This window comes from Ailuropoda melanoleuca, chromosome 6 (genome assembly GCF_002007445.2).
Source record: "Ailuropoda melanoleuca isolate Jingjing chromosome 6, ASM200744v2, whole genome shotgun sequence".
Lineage (NCBI taxonomy): Eukaryota > Metazoa > Chordata > Mammalia > Carnivora > Ursidae > Ailuropoda > Ailuropoda melanoleuca.
This window is the reverse complement of record NC_048223.1, coordinates 73,495,464-73,518,084: the sequence shown is the minus strand read 5'-3', so window position 1 is coordinate 73,518,084 and position 22,621 is coordinate 73,495,464. Positions and strand designations below refer to the sequence as shown.

At 56.1% G+C, this 22,621-nt stretch overlaps 2 protein-coding genes across 4 annotated transcripts in view; one reads left to right on the top strand and one right to left on the bottom strand.

Annotated features, from left to right (window-relative positions):
- The first annotated feature begins 229 nt into the window (after positions 1-229).
- Positions 230-15,605, top strand: TACR2 (tachykinin receptor 2). Of its 3 annotated transcripts, none has more exons than XM_034662612.1 (5): positions 230-1,170; positions 5,131-5,325; positions 8,732-8,885; positions 10,246-10,362; positions 13,273-13,480. In XM_034662612.1, the coding sequence occupies exons 1-5, from the start codon at positions 752-754 to the stop codon at positions 13,336-13,338; spliced, it is 951 nt and encodes a 316-aa protein (XP_034518503.1). In that variant the 5' UTR covers positions 230-751; the 3' UTR covers positions 13,339-13,480. The 3 variants fall into 3 exon arrangements, with proteins under 3 accessions (XP_034518503.1, XP_019663376.1, XP_002913772.2); XM_019807817.2 differs by having other exon boundaries at positions 232-1,170; positions 10,286-10,362; positions 13,273-15,605; XM_002913726.4 differs by having other exon boundaries at positions 235-1,170; positions 10,166-10,362; positions 13,273-15,605.
- The window catches only part of HK1 (hexokinase 1), a 67,458-nt gene continuing 59,996 nt past the window's right edge, over positions 15,160-22,621 (bottom strand). The window contains exons 15-18 of the mRNA XM_011234262.3: positions 20,663-20,846; positions 18,654-18,809; positions 17,595-17,828; positions 15,160-16,054 (exon numbers count right to left, since the gene is read on the bottom strand). Of these exons, the coding sequence (XP_011232564.2) occupies positions 15,910-16,054; positions 17,595-17,828; positions 18,654-18,809; positions 20,663-20,846 (719 nt within the window). The 3' untranslated portion in view covers positions 15,160-15,909. The remainder of the gene's footprint in view (positions 16,055-17,594; positions 17,829-18,653; positions 18,810-20,662; positions 20,847-22,621) is intronic.

Here is a 22,621-nt window from a genome sequence, read left to right as displayed (position 1 = left end):
CCGCCCCCTGTTTCCCCCGGTCTCTCCCTGCCCTGGCACCCAGTCCTAAAGCTGTTCTCGAGAGACAAGGCTGGGCCATCCAAGCAGGGGGTGGGACAAGGGGCGGGAGCTAAAGTTGAACCTGTGAGCAAGCAGCACCCCTGCCAAGGCCCTCACCACCCCGCCTGGGGGAGCAGCAGGGAAGGCCACGGCTCCAGGGCTGGCAGTTGGCAGAATGGTGAGCGCCTCCCAGACCACAACCCCACTTGCACCCCAAAGCCTGGAGCGAAGCCCGCTGTGCGGTTGACCCGAGGAATCTGAAGGCTGCTGCTGTGTGCTCTTCTGACCCAGAACGTTTCCAGAATGGAGGGACCTGGGTCTGAGTCCTGGTTTGTCACCCACTTACTGAGTGACCTGGGCTGGGCACGTCCCCTCTTGGAATCTGCTCTTCGTTTCTGCAGGGAAGTCACTGACTAATGATTTACAAGGATGTTTCCTGCTCTGAAACTGTGTCTTGGATTCTAGATTTCCACGGGACATGTGAGAAGTCTGCCCAGGACACAAGAGTCTGAAGGGCGAAGAGCTCTGGACCCGGCGCTCTGCTCAGCCTCCTTCATCTACACTCGAGACAGGAGTGACCCCCCCCCGTCTCCCCTGAGGGCCTGGCTTTGCACCTGCTCCCCGCTCCCCCACACTCCTGCACCCAAGAGGATTTCTCTTCTGAAGCCCGTCTGGGCAGGGCACCAGGGCTCAGGAGGAGCGAGGAGTCAGGATGCTTATCCCGGACCCAGAGGCAGCCATGGGGGCCTGTGCTGTTGTGACCGACGCCAACATCTCGTCCAGCCTTGAGAGCAACACCACGGGCATCACGGCCTTCTCCATGCCCGGTTGGCAGCTGACTCTGTGGGCCACCGCCTACCTGGCCCTGGTGTTGGTGGCCGTGACGGGCAATGCCACGGTCATCTGGATCATCCTGGCCCACCAAAGAATGCGCTCGGTCACCAATTACTTCATTGTCAACCTGGCCCTGGCTGACCTCTGCATGGCCGCCTTCAATGCCACCTTCAATTTCATCTACGCCAGCCACAACATCTGGTACTTTGGCCGTGCCTTCTGCCACTTCCAGAACCTCTTCCCCATCACGGCCATGTTCGTCAGCATCTACTCCATGACCGCCATCGCCGCGGACAGGCAAGAGGGGGCCGTGGGGAAGCTGGGGGAAACTGTCTCGCTTTGTTGGGGCTCAGACCGGGCTGGTGACGTGCCTGCAGTCACATAGCAAGTTAAGGGTAGATCTCAGGAAATTGCCTCCCAGCTGGATTGTGATCCAGAAGTATGCCTCTGGAAGACGGGAGACGGTGGAACCAAAGCAGGCAAAGTTAAGGCTAGACGTCAGAAGAACTTGGCACTAATGGTTGTTCAAGGCTGTAGGGAGAGAACGGCTGTGTTTAGGGACCTTCTGGAATGTTCTTCTCCGAAGCTGATCTTTTTTTGGTGTCCTTTATTACAAGAAAAGTGCTTATATTCTTTTCCTATTTCTAGAAAGATGATATGGGGGGATTTCATATTGCATGCAAGTTACCGTATAATTGTAATGGGTCCAGTTATTTTCCTGATGCTGTTCTCAGGGGGTTCAGGGATCAGTGGAGTCATTTGAGGTCCTTTTGAAGCTGGTTGGGGTAGGCAGGGCCCAGTTTGGACTCAGAAGGGGACTGTGTGACCCTGGGGGAGTCTGGTGGAGACAGTAACGAAAAGGGACACAGAAAGACACCTGGTGTGTGTGGGACATGGGATGGGCCTGGGACCCTTGGAGACACAGGCCCTTTGTCAGGATGGTTTGAGGCGGCGTGAGCCCCGCTGTCCCCCACTGTCCACATCCCCCCTGGTCTCTATCTCCCCCCCACCCCGCCAGTTGCCCAACACGTAGCAGCTGGCTTCTCTGCTCTGGGCTGTTTTTCTATGGAGTTTTCCTGAGTATTTCATTTGAGAAATGTATTTCTACCAATTAAAAATGAAAAGAGAAGTTCACAAACCATTTGTCTGGGCAACGCTTCTGATTTTGTACCCGGGGCAACTGAGGCTCGAGACAAGCAGGATCGCCAGCAATTCAGGGGCAGGACCAGGGGCCGACTCCAGACCTCTCTGCTCTCAGTAAGGGGCGTGCCCCTCATCATCTGGACACACCCCTACCCCCTCCAAGAGCACCTCAGTACCCCGGATGTTTCTGCAAGTCCACCAACATTTTCTTTTCATTTATTCAACAAATATTCGAGTGTTCCCTCTGTTTCAGGCACTGAGGAATATATACCAGTAGGAAAAATAGTCCTTGAGATCAGGCTTCATGGAACTTCCATTTTAAAGGGGGGAGTACATACAGACTGGAGAGGGTGGGGTGGGGGCCAGGAGACCAGGCGGGAGGCAGCTCCATAATAATCCAGGTGAGAGGATGGTGCTCAGAGATCGGGGCGGCAATAGTGAGAACTCTTCCACTCATTTCTTCATTCTAATGTTCCGTGCCCACTACGTACAGATGCTGTTCTGGGCACTGGGGAGAAAAACAGATAAAGCCACCTGCCCTGGTGAGAATTTAAATAAAAAACACATGAAGAAATGGTACGTTGTATTTTGAGGACATGAGTGCTGTGGGAAGATATCAGGGAGGCCCAGGGGGGCCTGAGGAGCCAGGCTACGTCTCAGGGTGGGGGCAGCTTGTAGGGCTAGACAGGGTGTGGGATCGCCCCCCCCCACTTCTGGGGGATTTAAAGGAAATAAATACACGGGAATAACCATGCTTCCGAATCCTAATCCCGGCAGCCTGCGGGCACTTCTGCAGCCTCTCGCTGCCTTTGCACACCAGCCATGGGGGCACGAATGACTGTCGGCCCGCTTCACAGAAGAGGAAAGAGAAGCTCAAGGGGCTTAGATTGTTTGCTCAAGACTCTAGCGAAGACAGGATTCAAATTTCAATCAGTATGAATCCAAAGTCCCGACCTGCCCCTCCACTAACAGGGTAAGAAGAGAAGCTCTCCTCTTTCCCACCCACCTCCTAGAACAGCAAGGGAGCCCAAGACCCAAGTCAACCCCTCATCGGCAGGGAGGGGGCCACTGAGGAAAGTGGCCTCTCCTCTTGTCCTGCTGACACCCTCAGCCAGGGTCCAGGCTGCCAAGGGGTGGAGCTGGCCCTGGGCCCAGCCACGGTAATGGAAGGAGGTCAGTATCTCTGGGAGAGGAGGGAGGGGGCCAACAATCATCTAGTCCTTGACCACAAACTGTGCACCAAAATCCCGGGGGTCGTGAGCATCTGTGGGGGTGAAAGATCACAATTACAAACGGAGGCACCACACCACGTTTTGCGGGGTTTCCAGCAGCGCCTGGGATGACGTCACCAAAAGAAATCACAGATAGCCCTGCTGTGCAGAAATCTCCAAGTATCGCCAGCAGCCATCACTACTTAACCTCTGTGGGTTCCAGATGGGCTGCTAGATCTGTTGATTAGTGGGTTGATAAAGAAGTGTGTGTATTGCTATGCCCCAAATCTAATATATATATATATATGTAATTTTAACACACACACACACACATATATAATTTTATTTATTTGAGAAACAGAGAGAGAGTGAGTGAGAGGGAGAGGAAGAGAGAAGCTGAAGCAGACTCCAAGTTGAGCACAGAGCCCCACATGGGGCTCGATCTCACGACCCTGAGAGCATGACCTGAGCCGAAACCAAGAGCCGGACGCTTAACCGATTGAGTCACCCAGGCACCCTTATTTTATATTTTGATAACTGTATTTCAGTATAACTGGTTGTCTTTCTAATCTTATGTAATTTAGTCTGTAAAAACCGTATTCTGAGGAGGGCCCATGGGCTTCACTGGCTGGCCAACAGGTCCCATGACACGAAGAGAGGCCCCGATCTAGCCTCAACCCCTCCCTCTTCAGAGGCGGCAACCAAAGCCCCAGGTCACACAGCACAGCACGGTAGAGGCCGTGTGGGGGCACAGGTGGGGCCCCGTGTCTTTGGTGGCTGGAGCTCTTTGGATCTTTGACCTTGGAAGCAGGTGGCTCCCCCAACTCTCCCGTCCCCGGTCGGGGCCCTGACCCATGAGGCCGCAGCCCCATCAGGCTGCAGGACATTCCCACAGAGGCTTTGGACGTCCTGGGGGCGGAGGCAAGCTCCACAGCTTGGTTCAGAGCCAGTGCTGCCTCTTCCAAGCTGATTCTTCCTCTTCTCCAAGCCTCTGTCTCCTGGGGCAGGAAATGGAGAGACCAACCCTTGCCTGAGATACTCGGCCACCAGGCACCAGGGTGCCAAACAGCAGCCCAAATCCCCACAGGTTCCCAGAGAGAGGCGGGAGCTGAGGAGACAAGCTTGCTTCCGGAAGGCTTCTTGGAAGAGGTGGCCTTTCACTTGGACTTTAATGAATCCAGAGTGGAAGGAGAAATTCCAGGCAGAGGGGGAAGAAATGCCCCCACAGAGGGTCACACAGGCAGGGCTGTCTTTGACCAGAGAGAGCCAGGGAAGTTGCGGGAAGCCATGACACAGGGGGCAGGAAAGTGTGCTGGCCATGCACAGAGGGACTCAAAGGCCTTTAAAGGTTTGGACCTGCTCTGACTGATAATGTAACCAGAGCCATGTGTCTATTTACATTTAAATTAATTGAAATTTACAATTCAGTTCTTCAGTCCTATCAGCCACGCTTCCAGTGTTCGTAGCCACATGTGGTTAGTGGATCCTGAACAGGACAGGGCATACAGAGAGCATTTCCACCACTGCAGAAAGCCGGGGGCAGTGCTGATCTGGGCTTTGTCTGGGAGCCTGTCAGGTTTTGCAAAGGTTTCTGAGCAGAAGAGGGGCCGGCATAGGGCCAAGAGGCTCGGCCGGGGTGAGCTGCAGGCAAATGTCCTGAGTGGACTTCCAGCATGGCCACACCAGTCTCTCATGTCACAGGGAGGCAGTGAGGTGGGGCCGGGCCTGGGGTCTCGAGCTAGAGTGCTTGGGACTGTGGGAGGGTCTCCAGCCCAGGTGGCTCTGGGCAGGTCCCCAGCAGCGGTGGGGGGATGGGGGGAATGGGGCTACAGGGTGGGGGAGAAGGGGAGGGGGTTGCTCTGGTGTGAGGGGGCCCAGCACTCACACAGCTTTCTGCTCACAGGTACGTGGCCATCGTCCACCCCTTCCAGCCACGGCTCTCGGCCCCCGGCACCAAAGCGGTGATTGCTGGCATCTGGCTGCTGGCCCTGGCCCTCGCCTTCCCCCAGTGCTTCTACTCCACCGTCACCGTGGACGAGGGCGCCACCAAGTGCGTGGTGGTCTGGCCCGAAGACAACGGCAGCAAGATGCTCCTTTTGTAAGGCCTGGGGGTGGGGAGCATGAGTGTGTGTGCACACGTGTGTGCAGGTGCGTACGGCCGAGAATGTGTGCGCTTGTGCGTATGCACGCGGCTGTGCACGTGCGTCTGTGAGGCTGTTTGGGATTATGGGAGTCCACGTACACACCAAGTGACACTTGGCACTTCTGGGAGTCAGACTTTACACACGAAGCCATTCAATTCTCCTGACACTATGGGGCACGCCTGTCTTATTATTCCCCTTTTTCAGATGAGGAAGTCGAAGCGCTAGAAACTAAGTAATACGCCCAAGGTCCCACAGCTGGTAGGTGGTGACGCCAGGGCTGAAATCTGGGCAGTGCCGCCCCGGAGCCCCCCACTTCCGCGCCACCCCGCGACTCCGATAAGGACGTGCCTGGGGCGCTACTGTGCGGCCAGGCTGCACCCACGTGTGTCTGCGTGTGCGTGAGTCCGGGGGCATGTTCGTGGACGTGTGTGCGCACACAGGTGTGTGGAAATGTGTGGCCGCGTGGCTGGGGGACGGCACTGCACATGCGCAGGCCACAGAGGGTCAGGGTATTGAGGCGGAAAGAAAGGGCAGGTGACAGCCGAGGATGTGTTCTGGAAGCTGGCTGGTGCCCGCCTCGCGCGGAGAGGGCACCGTGGGCCGGGGGAGCAGGCAGAAAAACTCAGGCATGGGCCAGCGACCCTGGGTGAGTCCTTTTCCTTTCCGGGCCTAGGGTTGCTACGTTCTGCCTTCCGGATCCCCACGCGCGGCCTGGCCGCTTAGCAGAGGGTGAAGCGCCGGCTGAGGCGTGGGAGGCGGCAGTTGGGAGGGAGTCCTGCTCTGCCTCCTGCTGGCCGGAGGACCTTGCTCCGTCGCTTTGGCTCCTCTCTCAGCTGGGGATTAGAGCACTTGCTGGGGGGTTACTGGGAGCCAGCGTGAGACACGTCTGTGAGCCGGTAGCGCCGCGCCTGGCCCGGAACGGGCACCCAGTGTGTGGTAGTTTAAGCAGCGGACAAACGAGAGCCAACCTGGAGGTGGCCGATCTGGTCCAACAGAAGCCCAGGGGCGGAAGGCTGGAGGATGTGCCCGCTCCGCGCGCAGGGCTGCCAGGTCTCCACGGCAACACAGCCCCGCCTCCTTGAACAGCCCTCCCCCAACGTCCACCCCCCACCGTCTCTGTCTGCCGCGAGCACCGGCCGAAGAGGGCCTCCCTGTGTGGGCTTCAATGCTTGGGAACTGAGAAGCCTGTTCCTGGGGGCTGATGAGTTTTTGAGGGCGGGCCCTGCCTGCGGTGTCTGCCCTCCCTCTGTACCCTCGCTGCTCCGAGGTCTGGCTGCTCCAAGGCCAGCGTCCATGTAGGGAAGGCTCGGGGAGGGGTGGAGAGCACGGTATTTTGGGACTGACCACTGGGGGGCAGTGTTTCTCCACCTTAATACCGGCGTTTCTCCCTGGGAGGGGTCCAGTGATAACTCTGGGGACCCTGCACCGGCTCCGTGGGGATGGTGAGTTCCAACCCTGATTCAGGCACCAAGGAAAAACAGGAGGGCACACGTGAGCTAGGAAGGCGATGCTTTGGTGTTACCTAGAATTCTGTGAGGATTTGGGGAAAGCCTGGTTTTCTGTGCGCAAATGTGTTACTTGTTCTCGGTGGAGGGACTTCTGAGCTTTGGATTGGGGGCTGCAGTCTCACAGGCTCCCATCCTGGGTGTGTAGGCGTCTGATAAAATTACAGATGCGCTGTCCAGGAAAATGCACATAGACCCCCCAAAATCAAAATACAAAAAAAGCCCAAGCTCTGAGAGAAGGCAGTCCTGATTTATGGTGGACCCAGAAGGTGATCTCCAGGGCTCCCTGGTGCTCCCTTCAGCATAGGAACCTAGCCCAGAGTGAATTCCTATACCACGGAAAGAATGAGGCAACATCAAGATGTTCACTCGTACTTGGGAAGGATCTTAGGGATTACCTCCTTGTTTTACAAATGGGGAAACTGAGACCAGGGGAGAGGTCAGACTTGCCTGAGGTCACACATTGAAATGAGAGCCTGAACAAGAACTCAGTTCTGACCTCACAGAGCTGGCCTTCACTAGAAGGGAAATCGTTTGAGTGTTGATTAAATCTCCAGAGCTGTTTCATATGTCACACACTTTCTGCACCTCTCTGAGCCTCAGTGTTCCCCTCCAGACACTGAGACAGGTGGCCCTGCTGATCCTTAAGGGCCCTCTAGCTCAGACACTCTGTGACCTTACAATGAAGGGGAAGTGAGAGGGCCCGGCATCCGCTGCTCCGCCCCGCCCTCACCTGCTCCACGGTAGGACTAGGGGAGGGTCTGGGTGTCTAGGAGCACCCCTCCCCCCAAACCTTTTGTAATTAGCATACCTGCCCTAAGAGCAAGCAAGCCGGATTCTAAACACAGCTTTAGGGAAGACATTTGCTGGAGCCACCTGTCCCCCTCCCTCTGGGCAGCAGCACCTCTTGAGAAGGAGCCCAGCAAGGCTGGCACACAGGTCATGGGGTGGGGGCTTTGGGTACACTTCAGCCCTCCTAGAAAAAGGTCACGTGACAGGGACACGGGTCTCAGGCCCATTCAGAAGGTGCCCCGACCTGGGAACCTGGGCCCTGTCAGAGAGGAGCCGCAGCATTGCTCAGAAACCAGAAGGGACAGTGCGTATCTCCTTTACACCATCTTTCCAAAAGGAAAAGAAACTGCTCCACACTGTCCAGGGTGTCGTGCACAGGATTAGATGAGTAACCGTCAGCGTATTCTGGGCGGCTTGCTCAAAGGTGGTGTGAGAGAAAGCCTGCTGACGTCAGCCGTGTTCCCAACCAAATGCTGACGGCCAGGAAGACATGACCAATATCCTGAACACTGTTGCCACCGGCCCGCTCCCTCCTAAGGATGTCGGGGCAGGATGCAACCGTGTCACCTTCAAAAAATCTATGTCTGCACACAGACACAGCTACAGATTACATACAGAATCTAAGGCACGTGTACACAGACACACCACATACACACAGGACTCGGAAGAAAATATTCCACATTGTTACTGTTGGTGAGAATGGAATAAGTAATTTTACTTCCTCCTTGGTGTTTAATGGCATTTTAAATGTCGAACAAATGTTTTATTTGGTTAACTTTTTCATTCCTATTTCCTTTTTTGGTAGTATTTGTCTATCTCCTGGAGGAACGCATTGATAAAGCGATGTCCCTTTTGCAGCAGGGGAAGCCCTCTTTGGGCATATATGCTAGCCAATGTTGTCCCTCTTTTTTCTTCTTTAAGTTAAGTCAAGGCCTTGGGAGGTGGCCCGGGTGGCCGGCCGGAGTTGGATCAGGGGCCGGCGCCGGGTGCGGGACTGAGCGCTGGCGGATGCCGAAGTCGCTCCCGGGCCGTCCGGTGCCCGGGCCCTTGGCTCTCCCTCCAGGTACCACCTCGTGGTGATCGCCCTCATCTACGTGCTGCCTCTCGTGGTCATGCTCCTTGCCTACAGTGTCATCGGCCTAACGCTCTGGAGACGCGAGGTTCCCAGGCACCAGATGCACGGCGCCAGCCTGCGCCACCTGCGGGCCAAGAGGAAGGTGGGCGCCGGGAGCCGGCTCGGCGGGGGCGGGGCGCTTCGGGCCCCGCCTCGGGGCACCGCCCTTCCGGGCTCGAAGCCCGCGGTAGGCGACAGGACCCCCCCTAACTTGCCCTTGTCCCAAGTCCCTGGCCAGAGTCTGAGTTCATTTTTCCCAGGAAGACAGACTTGCCTTTGGCCTTTGGCCTTTGGCCAAATGCGAAGTTAAAGGAACTGCCCCAGAGTGTTACAAGAATCAGAGAATCCTAAAGCTCCGCAGAATTTCAGATACCCCCCAGAATCTTAGAATGATTGATTCTCAAAATCTTAGACTCCTTGAGTAATTGGAGTGTTGAATTTAAGAAGTCCCACGGAACCACGGGAGGCTCCCGTATAGAATCTTAAGAGAATTCTCAAATGCTGGAACAGCAGACCTCCAATCTGGGATCAGGGAGACTGGACTGGAGTCCAGCTGCACCCAGTCAGCCTTCAGTGTCCCACCCAAGTGCCAGTGTCCCCCCTCCTCGCTGCCATTCAGGGCCCCCCAAGGGTCCTGAAACAGCATTCTATGATTTGGACCTTCTCCACTCTCCCCTACTCAAAGTTTATCTTCGCCGGCCCCCTTCCTGGTAGGTGTCCAGGGGAGGTAATGGTTAATCCCACCAAGTATCAGGTCACCGTCTTGGCTTCATGTCTGCTACTGGACATTTTTCGTAGGGCAATTCAGGGAGGTAGCTGGATATGGGACACTGTCTGAGTGTCCCACCTCATGAAGAGCTGGTCTCCACTTGCCATCACCGGCTTGCCCTCCATTCCTCATGGGCTACAGGGCCATGCTCAGGAGGGCCTGCAGAGACCAGGCTTGAGGGGGGAAGGGTCAGGGAGCTGGCTGCTGGGCAGAGGGTGGGATGCCTGACTAGTCTCACTACCTACGGAGAGAAGGGCTACGGCAGACACAGATCCCAGGGAGAGGGGTGCCTGAGAACCCCTAGCTGGCATAGGGGAACCCCAAGGATGGGGTTAGGAGCTCACCCACTCTCCAGGGAGGGGAGCTGCTCTGAGGGAAGGGGTCCGGGACACCTGCCAGATGAGGTGGCCACCGAGCTGGGCTTCAAGGAGTGAGGACTTGGAAGAAAGAACAGCAGTGTGGGTAGAGAGGCGGGGCCCAGGAGTCAAGGCTGTGTATGCTCCAGGGGACTGAGGGCTCCCCAGGCTGCCATGAGGGGCGCCCTGCCGCCACCCTTGGAGGATTGGGGTGTGTGCTTCCAGGCTGAGGTGTGACCTGCGCCTCTCCTGGCCCAGTTCGTGAAGACCATGGTGCTGGTGGTGGTGACGTTTGCCGTCTGCTGGCTGCCCTACCACTCCTACTTCATCCTGGGCAGCTTCCAGGAGGACATCTACTACCACAAGTTCATCCAGCAGGTGTACCTGGCGCTCTTCTGGCTGGCCATGAGCTCCACCATGTACAACCCCATCATCTACTGCTGCCTCAACCACAGGTGAGCCCTCATCCCAGCCCCCTCTCCTCGGCCCTCAGGGACCCACGGCCTGGCCCCAGCTGGGCTCCCCCGCACAGTCTGCACCTGTGCTCCCCAGCCCCGCGTGGGATGGCCGTCCCCACGCTGAGCCCACGGCACGATCCTCACTCCGGTCTGGGCCTGGCTTGAGCCCCTCGTCCTCCCCAAAGCCTGTCCCCAGGCCACAGTTCTCACGTCCATCTGCTCCTGCTCTCTCTTCAGGGGCTACATCTAGGACCAGGAGAAGAGAGGAGAGAGGGACAGAAGATGGAGGGAGGAGGAAGGTCAGAGAGAGGCCGAAGGGCAGACAGAGAGGGAGAAAGGAAGAAGCTGGGTAAAGGAGGGTGGGACTTCCTCTGTCCTGACATCCTGAGAGCTTCCTGTGATGAGACATTTGCTTGAGCCAGGTGAACAGCGCCAACCCCAGCAGTATGAAGCTCCCTGGGGAGATCAGAGGGCATTTCCTGCCGCCAGGGGGATTTCTGGGGCGGCTGAGGAGTGACCTTGGCAGAGACAGCCGGGGAGGAAGGAACCAAGTTCTCACTCCTCCCTCAGACACACCTGGTTGTCCCTGCCTGGTAATTCCGGAGCATCGGAATCCCCCAGGGGGCTGGCATTTGCTCTGGGGCACCTGGAGAGGTGGAAGGTGGTGGCCCCGGCAAGAGCCCAGCACCTGAGGGTCCTGCTCACAGAGCAAGCTGTTCAGCCTCAGAAAACCCTGAAGGGGGAGGTCAGGTAAGAGGAGATGAGAAGTGGACACTGAGTGCTGGTCTCTGTAAGACAGCGATGAGGGTAAAGTTGGCCGTGGGCCTCCATGTTCACGCCTTTCATCAGCCGCCTGCCCACGTGTTCAGGCCACTCATGATGCCACTAGGGTCTTCGTTGCTCAGATATCCCAGCCACCTGGGGCAGGCCAGAAGAAAGTGAGAGAATTGTGATTTTTTTTTTTTTTTATTGTTTAACGGGTGCCAGAATCCTCCATTGTCTCCTGAGAGGTAAGAAGTAGATGAATAGGAGGAAGGGAAGTGTTATCCCCATTTTACAGATGAGGAAACTGAGCCCCAGAAAGGAAGACTCAAACTCACACAGCAAGCGGTGGAGCCAGGATTCCACGATCTCCAAGGCCTGTAACCTTGACCCCGCATCACACCTTTCTCTTGATGCAGCTTCTAGAACTTGGACCCAGGAACCGTCACATCAGAGACGGGCCCCCAGCACTCCCAGTCTGTGCATTGGTCACTCTCCTGCTACCCAACGACACAGTCCCTGAGAGTCTGAGCAAGTCCCCAGGCTCTACATTTCTGAAATAACTTCAGAATCTCCAGGAGTTGGTGACTCTGGCTCTAATGCTGGTCTGACGCTCCTGGAAGGAGGCTTCACTCACTCAGAACATGTTCCCAAGTGGCTCCCTGTGCCCAGCACTGTTCTAAGCACCTAGGATACCCCAGCGACCAAAAGCAATTTCTTTCCTTGGGGAGCTGACATTCTAGGGAGGAGACCGACAATAAGCAAGTGTAAGGAGCGGATGAATCACAGTGTATTACGTGGTAAGATCTATGGAAGAAAGAAAAACCAGAGTCGGGGCTGGGAGGACAGGAAGTGCTGGGGGGGGTGCACAGAGGGGAGCAATTTTGCAGGATGGCCAGGGTTGGCCTTATTGAGGATTCTTTTGAGCAAAGATGATTGAAAGGGCCCTGCAGCTGTGTGGGGAAAGGCTCCAAGCAGAGGGAACAGCCGAGGCAAGGGTCCTGAGGTCAAGGTAAGGCCTTGGGCCGGTACTCTGACACCAGGAGTCCAGCGGAGCTGAGTTGGGAAACGTGTACTCTGACTTCCCTTTTAAGAGAATCTGTCTGGCGGTGCGTTGGCCCTGGACCACAGTGGCGGGGCTAGCAGGGAAGCAGGGGCACGGGGAGGCTGTTGCAGGGATGACGGTGGGAGGTGGGGAGGGGTTCAGACTGGGGTGAGAGGTGGTCAGAGTCGAACTATTCCTAAGGCAGAGCCAACAGAACCTGATGGAGGGGAGGTGGCATGTGTGAGAAGTCAAGAATGACTCGCAGGTTCTAGGCCTGAGCAGCTGGAAGGACAGAGTGCCAGTTGTCAGGAACTGAGATGGGGACAGCTGGGGGCGTGGGGGACAGACTGCGGCGGGGGCAGAGGCCATGAAGCTCCCACAGGAGAGGCATTTGTTGGGCTGCACCGTGCAATCTCGTAGAGCTGCAGGGTGAGGAGCCAAAGCCAGGCCTGCTCTTCTGGAATATGGGACCCTGCGACTCCTGGGAACACACAAGCGGCTGTCACCCAGGGTCCCCTTGATCTCTGCTCCTGACAAGCCAGTGTTCTCTTTCTCCCAGCCCATCTCCTCCACTGCCACCTGCTTCCCCTTCTAATTTACCTTTAGTCCGGCCAAGGGGAGAGCTAATTTTAAGGCAAATAGACCAAAATGTAGTAGTTCCCTGTGCATGATTTCTTTCAAAGCAGCCCCCTTGGGAGAGCATCCTTACTCTGCCCTACCCTGCCAGAGCCCAAACTTCTTAAGACTCCTCTAGAATACTCCTTTAGAAGCCAGTTAACAAGCCAAACAAGAAAATCTGTTATTTCTTTAGGTTGTATTTGGTTTCTTTCTGTCTGTAATAACAAGTGGTCTAATTAGGCTTAATCACCCACTTCAGTCACTAGATTTAGCTCCAGATTCCTTCTGGGTGTTTCCAAAACTCAAATCCACTCAGGAACAATGAACAATGACAAACAGTCAGGGGTGAGAGGACGACTTTCCTTTGGAAGGAAACTGGCTCCTGGCGGCGGCGGTGGCGGCGGGGGGAGGAGGAGCTGCCATGGGCAGTTCCCAGACTGTTCCCCTCACCCCTCTGCTCAAGGTGACCCTCCATCTCCTAGGTTTCGCTCTGGATTCCGGCTTGCTTTCCGTTGCTGTCCGTGGGTCACGCCGACAGAAGAGGATAAGATTGAGCTGACCTACACTCCATCCCTTTCTGTGAGGGTCAACAGGTGTCACACTAAAGAGACTTTTTTCATGGCTGGGGATACGGCCCCCTCTCACGCTACCAATGGGCAGGCCAGGGGTGCCCAGGATGGGGTACCTACTGAACCCTGAAGCCTTGTGCCTGGCATCCTTGGAGAAGTAGCCAGTTGAGGGGTCCAGATCTGAAAGTTTGACCCGTGCCACAGCCTTTGGCACATCCATGGAAAAACAGCATGGGGCCAGGAGCTCTGCAGGTGCAGGATGCTAACTCTAAGAGGGCCCAGCCACCCCTCTGACAGGGCTTCACAGCAGCCAGTGAGTCCAAGAAGACAGTGTGCGCTAACACGTATCCAGTCCAGGAGCCGCAAGCTCAGACGCCTTCCCGGGACATACAGCTTCATGACTGACTCCCAGCGCTGGGGTCACAGGGAGCAGTGGGAACTGCAGGGTGCACGCATCCAAAGCGGACAGCAGCTGACCAGCTCTGTACAAATGTTGTCATGAGGTAATGGGCACCCACCATTGCCAGACCTTCCAGATCTTTCAAGACACACCAGAAATCCAAATTTGTGAGATTTCCAGACTTGTTATTTTGGCTCCCATTTTTATAAATATTGGTTAAACCAAAGAGAACACACCAGTGGACAGCACCCAGCCATGGTACGGATTTATTACCAGGCTAAAGACACAGGGAGGGAGCTGCTTATTTTGCAAAGCCCTGCACCTGTGAGTCGACCTGGTGCTTCTCTGCTTTGGCATCTGAGCTCAGACCCAGCTCAAGGTAGATGGTGGCGGGTAAGAGTCAACAGGAGCCTCAGCTGTGTTGCCTCGGACAAGTCACTCTGACCCTCCGCCTCTTCTTCTCCCAGTGACAAAACTGCCTCACAGGGATGCTGCGAGGAAGACTGAAGTGAGGCCTAGGAATGAGCATGAAGTGCTGAATAACCAGCGGGCGTGATCTGTAGCCCCACCAAGCCGGCCGTGTTACACGGGTGTCTCAGGGGCAGGCAGCGGCGGTCACCCTCACTCCAGCAGCGAGAAGGTGGCGGGCAGGGAACGCCAACCATCTCGACTCCCAGAGAGCTCCAAGCCTGGCCTGGTCCACCCCAAGGATGCACCTCTCCCTGCTCGCCACCTCCCCCTGCACGCCCCATCACCCCTCCAGAAGGACCACGTGGCACAGTAACTGCACAGCGGGAGAGTTTAATGCTATGTGTGTTCCCCACGGAGATGCTGGTGCCCAGTCAAGGGATTCCAGCCTTAAACTGCATAGGCTGATGGGGGAGCCACGGGCGGGCCGTGGCGGGAACAGCAGGCTCAGGGTTGAGGTGGGGCAGGGATGAAAGGGTCAGGTGAGGAGCGGTTTCCTACGGAATGGGAGAGGACGACCTGCTCCATCCATGTTAGAGCAGGGGTCTACGCCCTCTGTTCCCTTGGATTTGGCGGACGGTGATGAAGGGTCTACTTGGGGACAGTGGTGGGGACAGCCAATGTGGCGCTGTCTTCTCATTAAACCCAAACAGCCCCTGGGAGCCCAGAGGCCTTCCACCGCTTTACCTTCTTAGAGGTGCTGGTGGGGGGCACCCCGCGGCTCCAGCAGGGAACCGGCCGGCCGGGAGCTGGAAAACAAGGTCAGAGGCTAGTTCGGTGACACTCTGCAGAGAACAGAGAAGTTATGGTACTAAACAAAGGCTGGGGCTTCATTTCAAACTCTCCCCCCAACCCAGACTCCCCAGGGCTTGGTGTTCATGGCATCCCCGCATGGCCTCCCCCCCTCCAGCCAGCAGGCATCACTCGGGGGCTTTGAATTGGTACAAAGTTTACTAGGTCATACAACATGGCTCACAAAAGCAATGGGGAATTCCACTGAGGGTACTGTTTGTTGGTTTTGTTCCTTTTACCCAAATGGAGACAAGACACTTTCCCGCAGAACTGCCCACCTCCCCCCACCCCCAAGACAGACAGAAAGCAAGACTGTCACAACGTGGCTCAGACCAGTTCCACGGACACACGATTCAGTGGCATGGACACATCTCGGTGGGAACCTCGGGACGCCAGACAGCAGTGGGGGCTGGGATGGGAGGAAGCCGCTAAGATGCCCCTGGGAGGAGGAGTCCCGGCAGTGTCTGCTGGTGATAATACATTTCACACGGGGGCTGTGTCCCCAAGGACGGGCTGCAGAGGCCCATAAGGCCTGTCAGATGGCGTGACTTTTCATCTTGGGCCAATAAATAATTTGTCAGACGAATGCAGAAACTGGAAATGGGCGCCACTAAACTTCACACGTGGGGAGAGGACGACCAGGTTGAAATCAGACCATGCAGAGTGGCAGGGCAGGTGAGGAGGGGCCGGAGTGGGGAGGGATTATCGACAGCACACGCTCTATTTTGTACCCTACGTTATGCGCCATTAGTTGGCTTGCGTCCCCTCCCCGCTGCGGCGGTGGCGGGCTCTGGCCCCGGTGGCTCCCGGCCCAGCTCGCTGGGAGGGACGGGGGTGGCCGCCCTTAGAGAGACGTGCCGGAGGGGCAGCAGGCCAGGGGGCCGGTACCCTTAGCTGCTCGTCTCTTCCCGGAGCCGGACGCCCACCGCCGTGATGAGGGCGGCCCCCTTGCCGCTACCGTCTTCGGACAGGAGGAAGGACACGTTACATTTTGGTGACAGTTCCTTCACGGTTTGGTACATGATTCTGGAGAAGCTGAGAAAGACAACACACGGAGGGGGAGGGTGAGTGGAGAACATGAGAAGAGACGCCTGGCCCACGCAAGGACACCTCAGGACCCTGATGACATGGGGCTGCTTGAGAAGGGTTGGGGGGACACCAGATCTGCTGCCCATCCTACAGCCTCAGTTTTCGGCAGGGAGGAAGAGCTGAGAATCCAAATAGAAGAGACTGGACGGTTTATCAGGATCAGGTCAGGAATAACGCACTCAGACACACCCATTCCCGAGCCCGAGGCGTCTGGGGGACTGGATACCAAGAAGGGTGCTAGGGCCTGGGTGTGGCCCAGCACCAGGTCAGTTCAGCTGCGGCCCCCTGAGATCCCCAGCCCGTCACTGTCCATGGCCAACACCTGGCCTCCAAAGCCAAGAGCAGCAGGCCCCGGGAGAGAGAATCCCTCAGTGACCAGTGACTCTAGGTTCCCACGCTGTGTGCTGGCAGTGAGACAGGGCCAGGCTGAAGCAGCTCAGGGCAACGGAGCTCTCAGAGGGGACACTGACATCAGAGCCCTGCTAGAGCCTGGCCCACACCTTCTATCCTAACTCTCCGTCCTGCCTGCGGCCGTCAGCCCGTGAGGAAGAGGACACTTGGCCGCTGAGCACCTGGGCACAGCTTCCAAATGCTGGTGCAAGGATTGGATCCAAGTGCGTATGGCTCCAAAACCTAGCTCCCAGCCACACTAGCGTGCTGCCCCAGGTGACGAAGAGGACAGCTATGAAGGCGGAGAGACAGGAGCAGGTGGGGCAGGGCACTTGGCTCCCTCCCCAGCCGTGGCCACGAGGTAAGCAGCTGATGCCTACGCTGATTTGGGTGAGGCGGCTTTTCAGGAGAGTGACATTATGGCCCAGTTTACCAGGGATGGTCCCGGTGTTAATTATCAGCGGCACTCTCTTCACTGGCAAAAGCACCCCAGCTTAGACAGTAAATAATAGGGTCACTCTATTCATAAGAGCCAAGCTTTGGGATATGTGGTCAATGAAAGGGCAGGTGGGGCCAAATATCCCCCTTCAGCACAGAGTGTCAGACCCTTGCCCATAAGGAGGCCACTCCCCACCCCTCTTCCTGCCTTGCAAGCCTCTTGAGAAACTGATTTAGCAGGTGAACAAGACAAGGCGTCCTCCTCCCTCCGTCCTTCACTCCCTCTCCCCACTCACCAAACACAGCCTCCTGGCCAGGCTGCTGCTACCCAGGCGGATGGGTAAGGGCACACCCACCCTTCCCTCAGACTCTGCCTGACCTAAGGGGGGCTCAGGAGGACTGGGGAGAGGGCCATCTATGCCACTGGTGTGAGCTGAACCAAGTGAAGCCACTCCTCTCCAAGGATCTCAGTTAAACTTCAAAGCAGCTCATCAGCTGGTCCCAGACAAGGCCCAGTCCCTGAACGCACAGCCTTCGGGTCAGCTGTGTCCTGGTAAGGAATTCTCCTGGTGCGACTCACAGCCTGGTGTCCCATAACCCATCAAGGGACCTCAGCAGCCCAGGGCGCCCTGCCCATCCAAGCGGAAGCCCCACTCACTGCGGATGAAGCTTGTAGAGTGTTCCATCCACCCCCACAGTCACGTTGAGGTGGTCCAGCCCTCTGTTCTCTCGGATCTTATCCACCACGGCAGCCATGCCCGCACCACACAGCTGCGCGGCCCTCTTGGACACCACCCCGCACACAGTCTTGACCAGGATACTGTCGTCACAGGTGCTGTTCAGGCCCAGCTGCTGGAGGATGGCCCGGACCTGGAGCAGCGCTAATCGGTCACTGCGGTGGACAAAAGCCAGAAGGCGGGATGAAGTGCGGCCCCGCAGAGCAACCTGGGAGCTGATGCCAGGCGACCAGCCCCAAACCACCGTATTTACCATGAGTAGGATTGTGGGGGCTTCCTTCTGCCAAAACAATGTTTATTAGTTTATTTTTATTAATTTATCTATTTTTTAAGTTGTTATTTTTTTTAAGTAACCTCTACACCCAGCATGGGGCTCGAACTCACAACCCTGAGATCAGGAGCTGCGTGCTCTCCGACCGAGCCGGCCAGGCGCCCAGCTTTCACAACCGTCCTAAAACCAAGGCCGTTTTTGCTTCTGCAGAGCACCCTGCACCCCCTCTCGCAGCTCAGCAGGGACGACGGCAAAGGCAGGGAGGACGCGATCGCTGCGCAAGAGGAAACCGGAGGGAGACAAAGCGACTTGCCGTGGGGCGCACTTCCTGGGAGACCACGCAGCCCGATCCCAGGCTGCCTTTCAGATGAATGTGGGCGGGACTAGACCTACGGCTCTTGGCTCTACGGGACTTGGCGCCCTTCCACACAAGTATCTGTGATGCACCTTTATCCTGAAATGGAGTCCATACGACCTATACACCTGACTCCCAACAAACACACATGAGGCTCCGACGTAAAGAATGAAGGAAAATCATTTACGATAAAATTCTGACTCCAGTTTGTAGCTGCTCAGGGCCTACACTCCAGAGGGGAAAACCCTCACAAATGACAAGTGTCCAGGGGGGTGAGTCCAGGCCCATCACGACCCCGCCCCTGCCAACCACACGGACCTCTAGCAGGCCTGCGGGGCGCCCCTCATCACTCACCTCTCAATCTGGGAAAGGTATTTGGTCTGAAAGATGCCCCGGGTCTTCAGCGTCTCGGAGATCTGCCCTCGGAAGAGGAAGCCCTTCTTGGTGAAGTCGATCAAGATGTTGCGGACGATCTCACCCAGGTACATACCGCTAATCATTTTCTCGTACCTGCAAGAGGAGCACAGGCTGGTGTCTAGGTGAAACCTTTGGTCTCCCGGTAGCCCCGGGCGTTTTTCTGCCCCTGGGGGGCATCACTAGCCTGCACACCCAGCCCTGGGCTCTTCAGCAGAGCAGAGGGAGGCCAGGAAGGGCGGAGGGATCCTTAACCCTCCCCAGGATCAGAAGCGACATCACCGGCGCTCACATCTAACCGCTGGACCAGCTCCCTCCTGCCTTGGCCCAGCAGAACCCTACTCCGGCTCTCCGCTCAAAATTCTCTTCGAAGAGGCCTGTCCTCCTCCCCCCCGACGGGTTTTACCTGCCTCTCTCAGGCTCCCATACACCCTCTGTTGCCCATCACAAGGCACACAGGCACACTGCCTCTCTTGGCCCGGCAGCAGAAGCCTGGAGAGGCTGGAACCTATGTCCCGCTCAGCTTTGAGGCCCAGGGTCTAGCTCGGCCCAGCGCTAGGCTCTCAATCAAGTGCTCAGTAAATATCTGCAGAATAAGCAAACAACTGGTCTGAGTCTTAAGGGGACAAGAAGACAATGAGGGGAAACTTCCCACTAGGTTTCTGGAAGGTTCTGAAAAAGCCCCGAGTACTGGTCAAGCCCCTAGCACGGCGAGGAAGCCCCCCAGGCTGGAGGGTTCAGGCAGCTGATGGGCTAGTGAGGGCGACCTGTTCCTGGGAGTTCTCACTGTGGCCCTCGCCACACTCACGTCTCCGGGGCCCCAGGCTGGGAAGAGTCCACTGGACCCTCCAAAAGATTCCAGGTGTTCCACAGAAAACAAAACATGAGATTGCGCTGTTATTACTGGTTCCCATCCTGTCCTTCTCACACCGTCAAGGACACCAGCTCGGTGGAGTGCCGATGGCACTCTAACCCCTCCCAGCGCCTGCTGCCTCCCTGCCAACCAACGGGGTCCTCGCTTAGAGCCTCTCGCAGGGAACAGGAGCCAGACTCAAGGGATGCCCATCTTTGCTATATTCATTTTATGATTATCATCTGTTTACAATAATACTGGTTTCCCCTTGTTTCTCCCCTGTTAAATTTAAGTCAAAAATAGAAGCTGACTTAGAGAAAACCATTAAGTAAATAACAGCGTAGGTGTATCTGGAAAAGGCAGAGATCTTGAGGGTGGCTGGGGAACAAAGCTTATTTGGGAAGTGCGGTCCCTCCAGTGCTTCTTGCTGCTCCTGGGGACACGGCTCGGACCAACCCATCCCGGTGACGGCAGAGGACGGCCTGAGTCCTGGGAGCCCAAGACAAGGAGTCCTCTGTCTGTCTGCAGGAAGGACAGACACTGCCATCTCAGGCAGGGTGTCTGGGACCCAGGCTCCAAACAGCCATGAGGTGGTGCAGAAGGCTGGGGGACGAGGAACAGAAGCCCCCGCTGGCCACATCTTAAGTCACCATGTCCTCTGACAACTGCAGGTCAAGTGTGTTTTACTTCCACCAAACAAAACAAAAACCTGCTGACCAAGAGGTTTCTATTAGTCTGAGGGGGAAGAAACATAGAGCAGTGGAAAAACCAGAATGTTCCAGAATGAACACGGTCACTGAGGGAAGTGCCGTGGCCGCTGCCACCCTGTCCTCTGGGCAGACTCCTGGGCGGAAGAGGCACCTGGCCAGGACCTCAACCTGGGCCCACGTGTATGATGGCGGGAGGGCCCATCCTCCTGGTTCTCTGCTCTCCTTGAGCCAGAAGCAAAGGTCAGGAGGCAACCTGGGGGACTAGTCTCTAAGCCTCTGTCCGACTCCACTTCTACTAGAAACTTCTATTTTAACAGGCAGAACACAGCCTTCCACCCTCACCATCCTGACTCCCATACATGTCCTCGTCCACCAGGCAGAGTTACCTTTGTTTCCCAGCGTTTAGAGAATATTCATCCACCAGTCTGTCATAGAGTGTTCTGATATCATCTAGACACCCGTTGTCCCCAAAGGCACCCCACTCCATGTTGATACACATGCGCCCGTCATTCCCCTCCAGCATCTCGACATTCTTCATTTCTTCCATGTAGCAGGCATTGCTGCCGGTCCCTGCAACACATGAGGCGGGCAATGAACGGCCGAGCCGCCGGACCTGGGGACTCCACAGAGAGGGGGTACATTTTTGAGACGAATAAAGCAACAGCTTTGCTTTACTACTGTTTTCCAGGAAAACCTTGAAATAGAAAAGGAGTCAACTCAGAGTTAAACTACCCAGAGAGTGTTTGATTCACTTACTTTATACCAGGACATCAATATTGAGAGCCTCGCATGTTTACCTGCCCAGGCAGGGCTCTGTTATTTTAATAGAAGACGGTCTGACAACAAAGAGATATGTCTTCATGGCAAAAGTTTAGGCAATATTCAGATTGGAAGGATATTTCTCATTCTCTCTACAGACATACACACACACAGAGAATTACACACACACAACTGTATACACACATGCATATTCATACACTACACTAGGGGCCTGTCTACCATCACAGCACGGCTGTCCGCCTGTCTGTACGGATCAAACACGGTCATGCACTGTACTGGCCAGTCCATTCTCCCATGTTTCAGAATGAAGCCCACAGTCAGCTCAGGGAAAGCCAGTGTCCCGAGCACGTCGGTGGTGCCTTTCTAAAGGTGATGATGCCTCGCCACTTTGATGTCACAGCCCTCTTTGCAATCCTGATGCTTCTGAGAAGAGGGACATTTCTCTGGATGTGCACACTCTGAGCACACGCATTCTGACACACGGTTCCCAGTGGCTCGGGCACCTGTGCTTTCCGCCCCTGCACTGCCCAGGCTGCGGCCCCACCAGGACTAGGGTGGCGCCACCAACTGTTTGCTATCTTCATCCCCGAGGAGCTGAGTACGGGCCCTGAGAGGAAGCGTCTAAAACTTTACAGCAGTTTCAGTCACCACGACATCCAAGCCCGTGGCCATCGGCCCTGTCTCAGTGAGTGGCCTAGAAAACGTAAAACCAACCAAGCAACCACGGCAGACTTCGCCCAGATATTTTAATCTGCACCCCCGTCACCTGGGGAGCTTGTTAAGATGGAGATGCTGATTCGGGAGGTCTGGAGTGGGGCCGGAGACTCTACATTTGTAATGCGCCGGCAGGGCCACCCTTCCCATAACCAGGCCCCAGAGCACCACCAACCCAGCCTCGGTGGGATGCAGCCCCCTTGGGGGACACAAGGCAATCCCCGCTGGCCAGACCAAAAGGGCTTGGATTGTTTTCGTTCCCTTTAAAGAAACTTAAGTAGAATTCACAGATGCTTCTCACCGTGTCACTGGGTTGTTTGGGGTTTTTGTTTTCTCGGCTCCCTTTCACCCCAAAGTGTGAAACTGGGAGAAGAGGAGCCCCAAAATGGCCAGGGGTGCAGAGAAAGCCGAAACAGATAAATCATACTTCTTGCCAATGGGCGTTGGGAGCAAAGAGATGGACGGATGGAGGAAGGAGAAAGTGGGTGTGAATGCAGCCGGAGTTGGGACAACCTCCACCCCACCGGCTCCCTGGCTCCCTCGTACCCGGGGCCAGGAACGGCTCATCAGGGGCCCTGAATTGGGCAGGAAGGCCAGGCCCAGCCTAGCTTGGGGAATGTGCTGTGTCACTCTGGATTTGCATCTCACACCCAAGCCCATTCATAAGCTGAGGTGCAGGGGNAAAAGAGGGTCCATTTCTGGGTTCTCTATTCTGTTCCATTGGTCTATGGGTCTGTTTTTGTGCCAGTACCGTGCTGTCTTTGTGATCACAGCTTTGTAGTACAGCTCGAAATCCGGCATTGTGATGCCCCCAGCTTTGTTTTTCCTTTTCAACAGTTCCTTGGAGATTC

Bases quoted from the DNA above. Each gene is read 5' to 3' on its own strand.
- TACR2 (XM_002913726.4), top strand. From the start codon at position 752: ATGCTTATCCCGGACCCAGAGGCAGCCATGGGGGCCTGTGCTGTTGTG. The intron at 1,171-5,130 runs GCAAGAGGGGGC...TTCTGCTCACAG, and splicing joins ACCGCCATCGCCGCGGACAG to GTACGTGGCCATCGTCCACC. The intron at 8,886-10,165 runs GTGGGCGCCGGG...CTCCTGGCCCAG, and splicing joins ACCTGCGGGCCAAGAGGAAG to TTCGTGAAGACCATGGTGCT.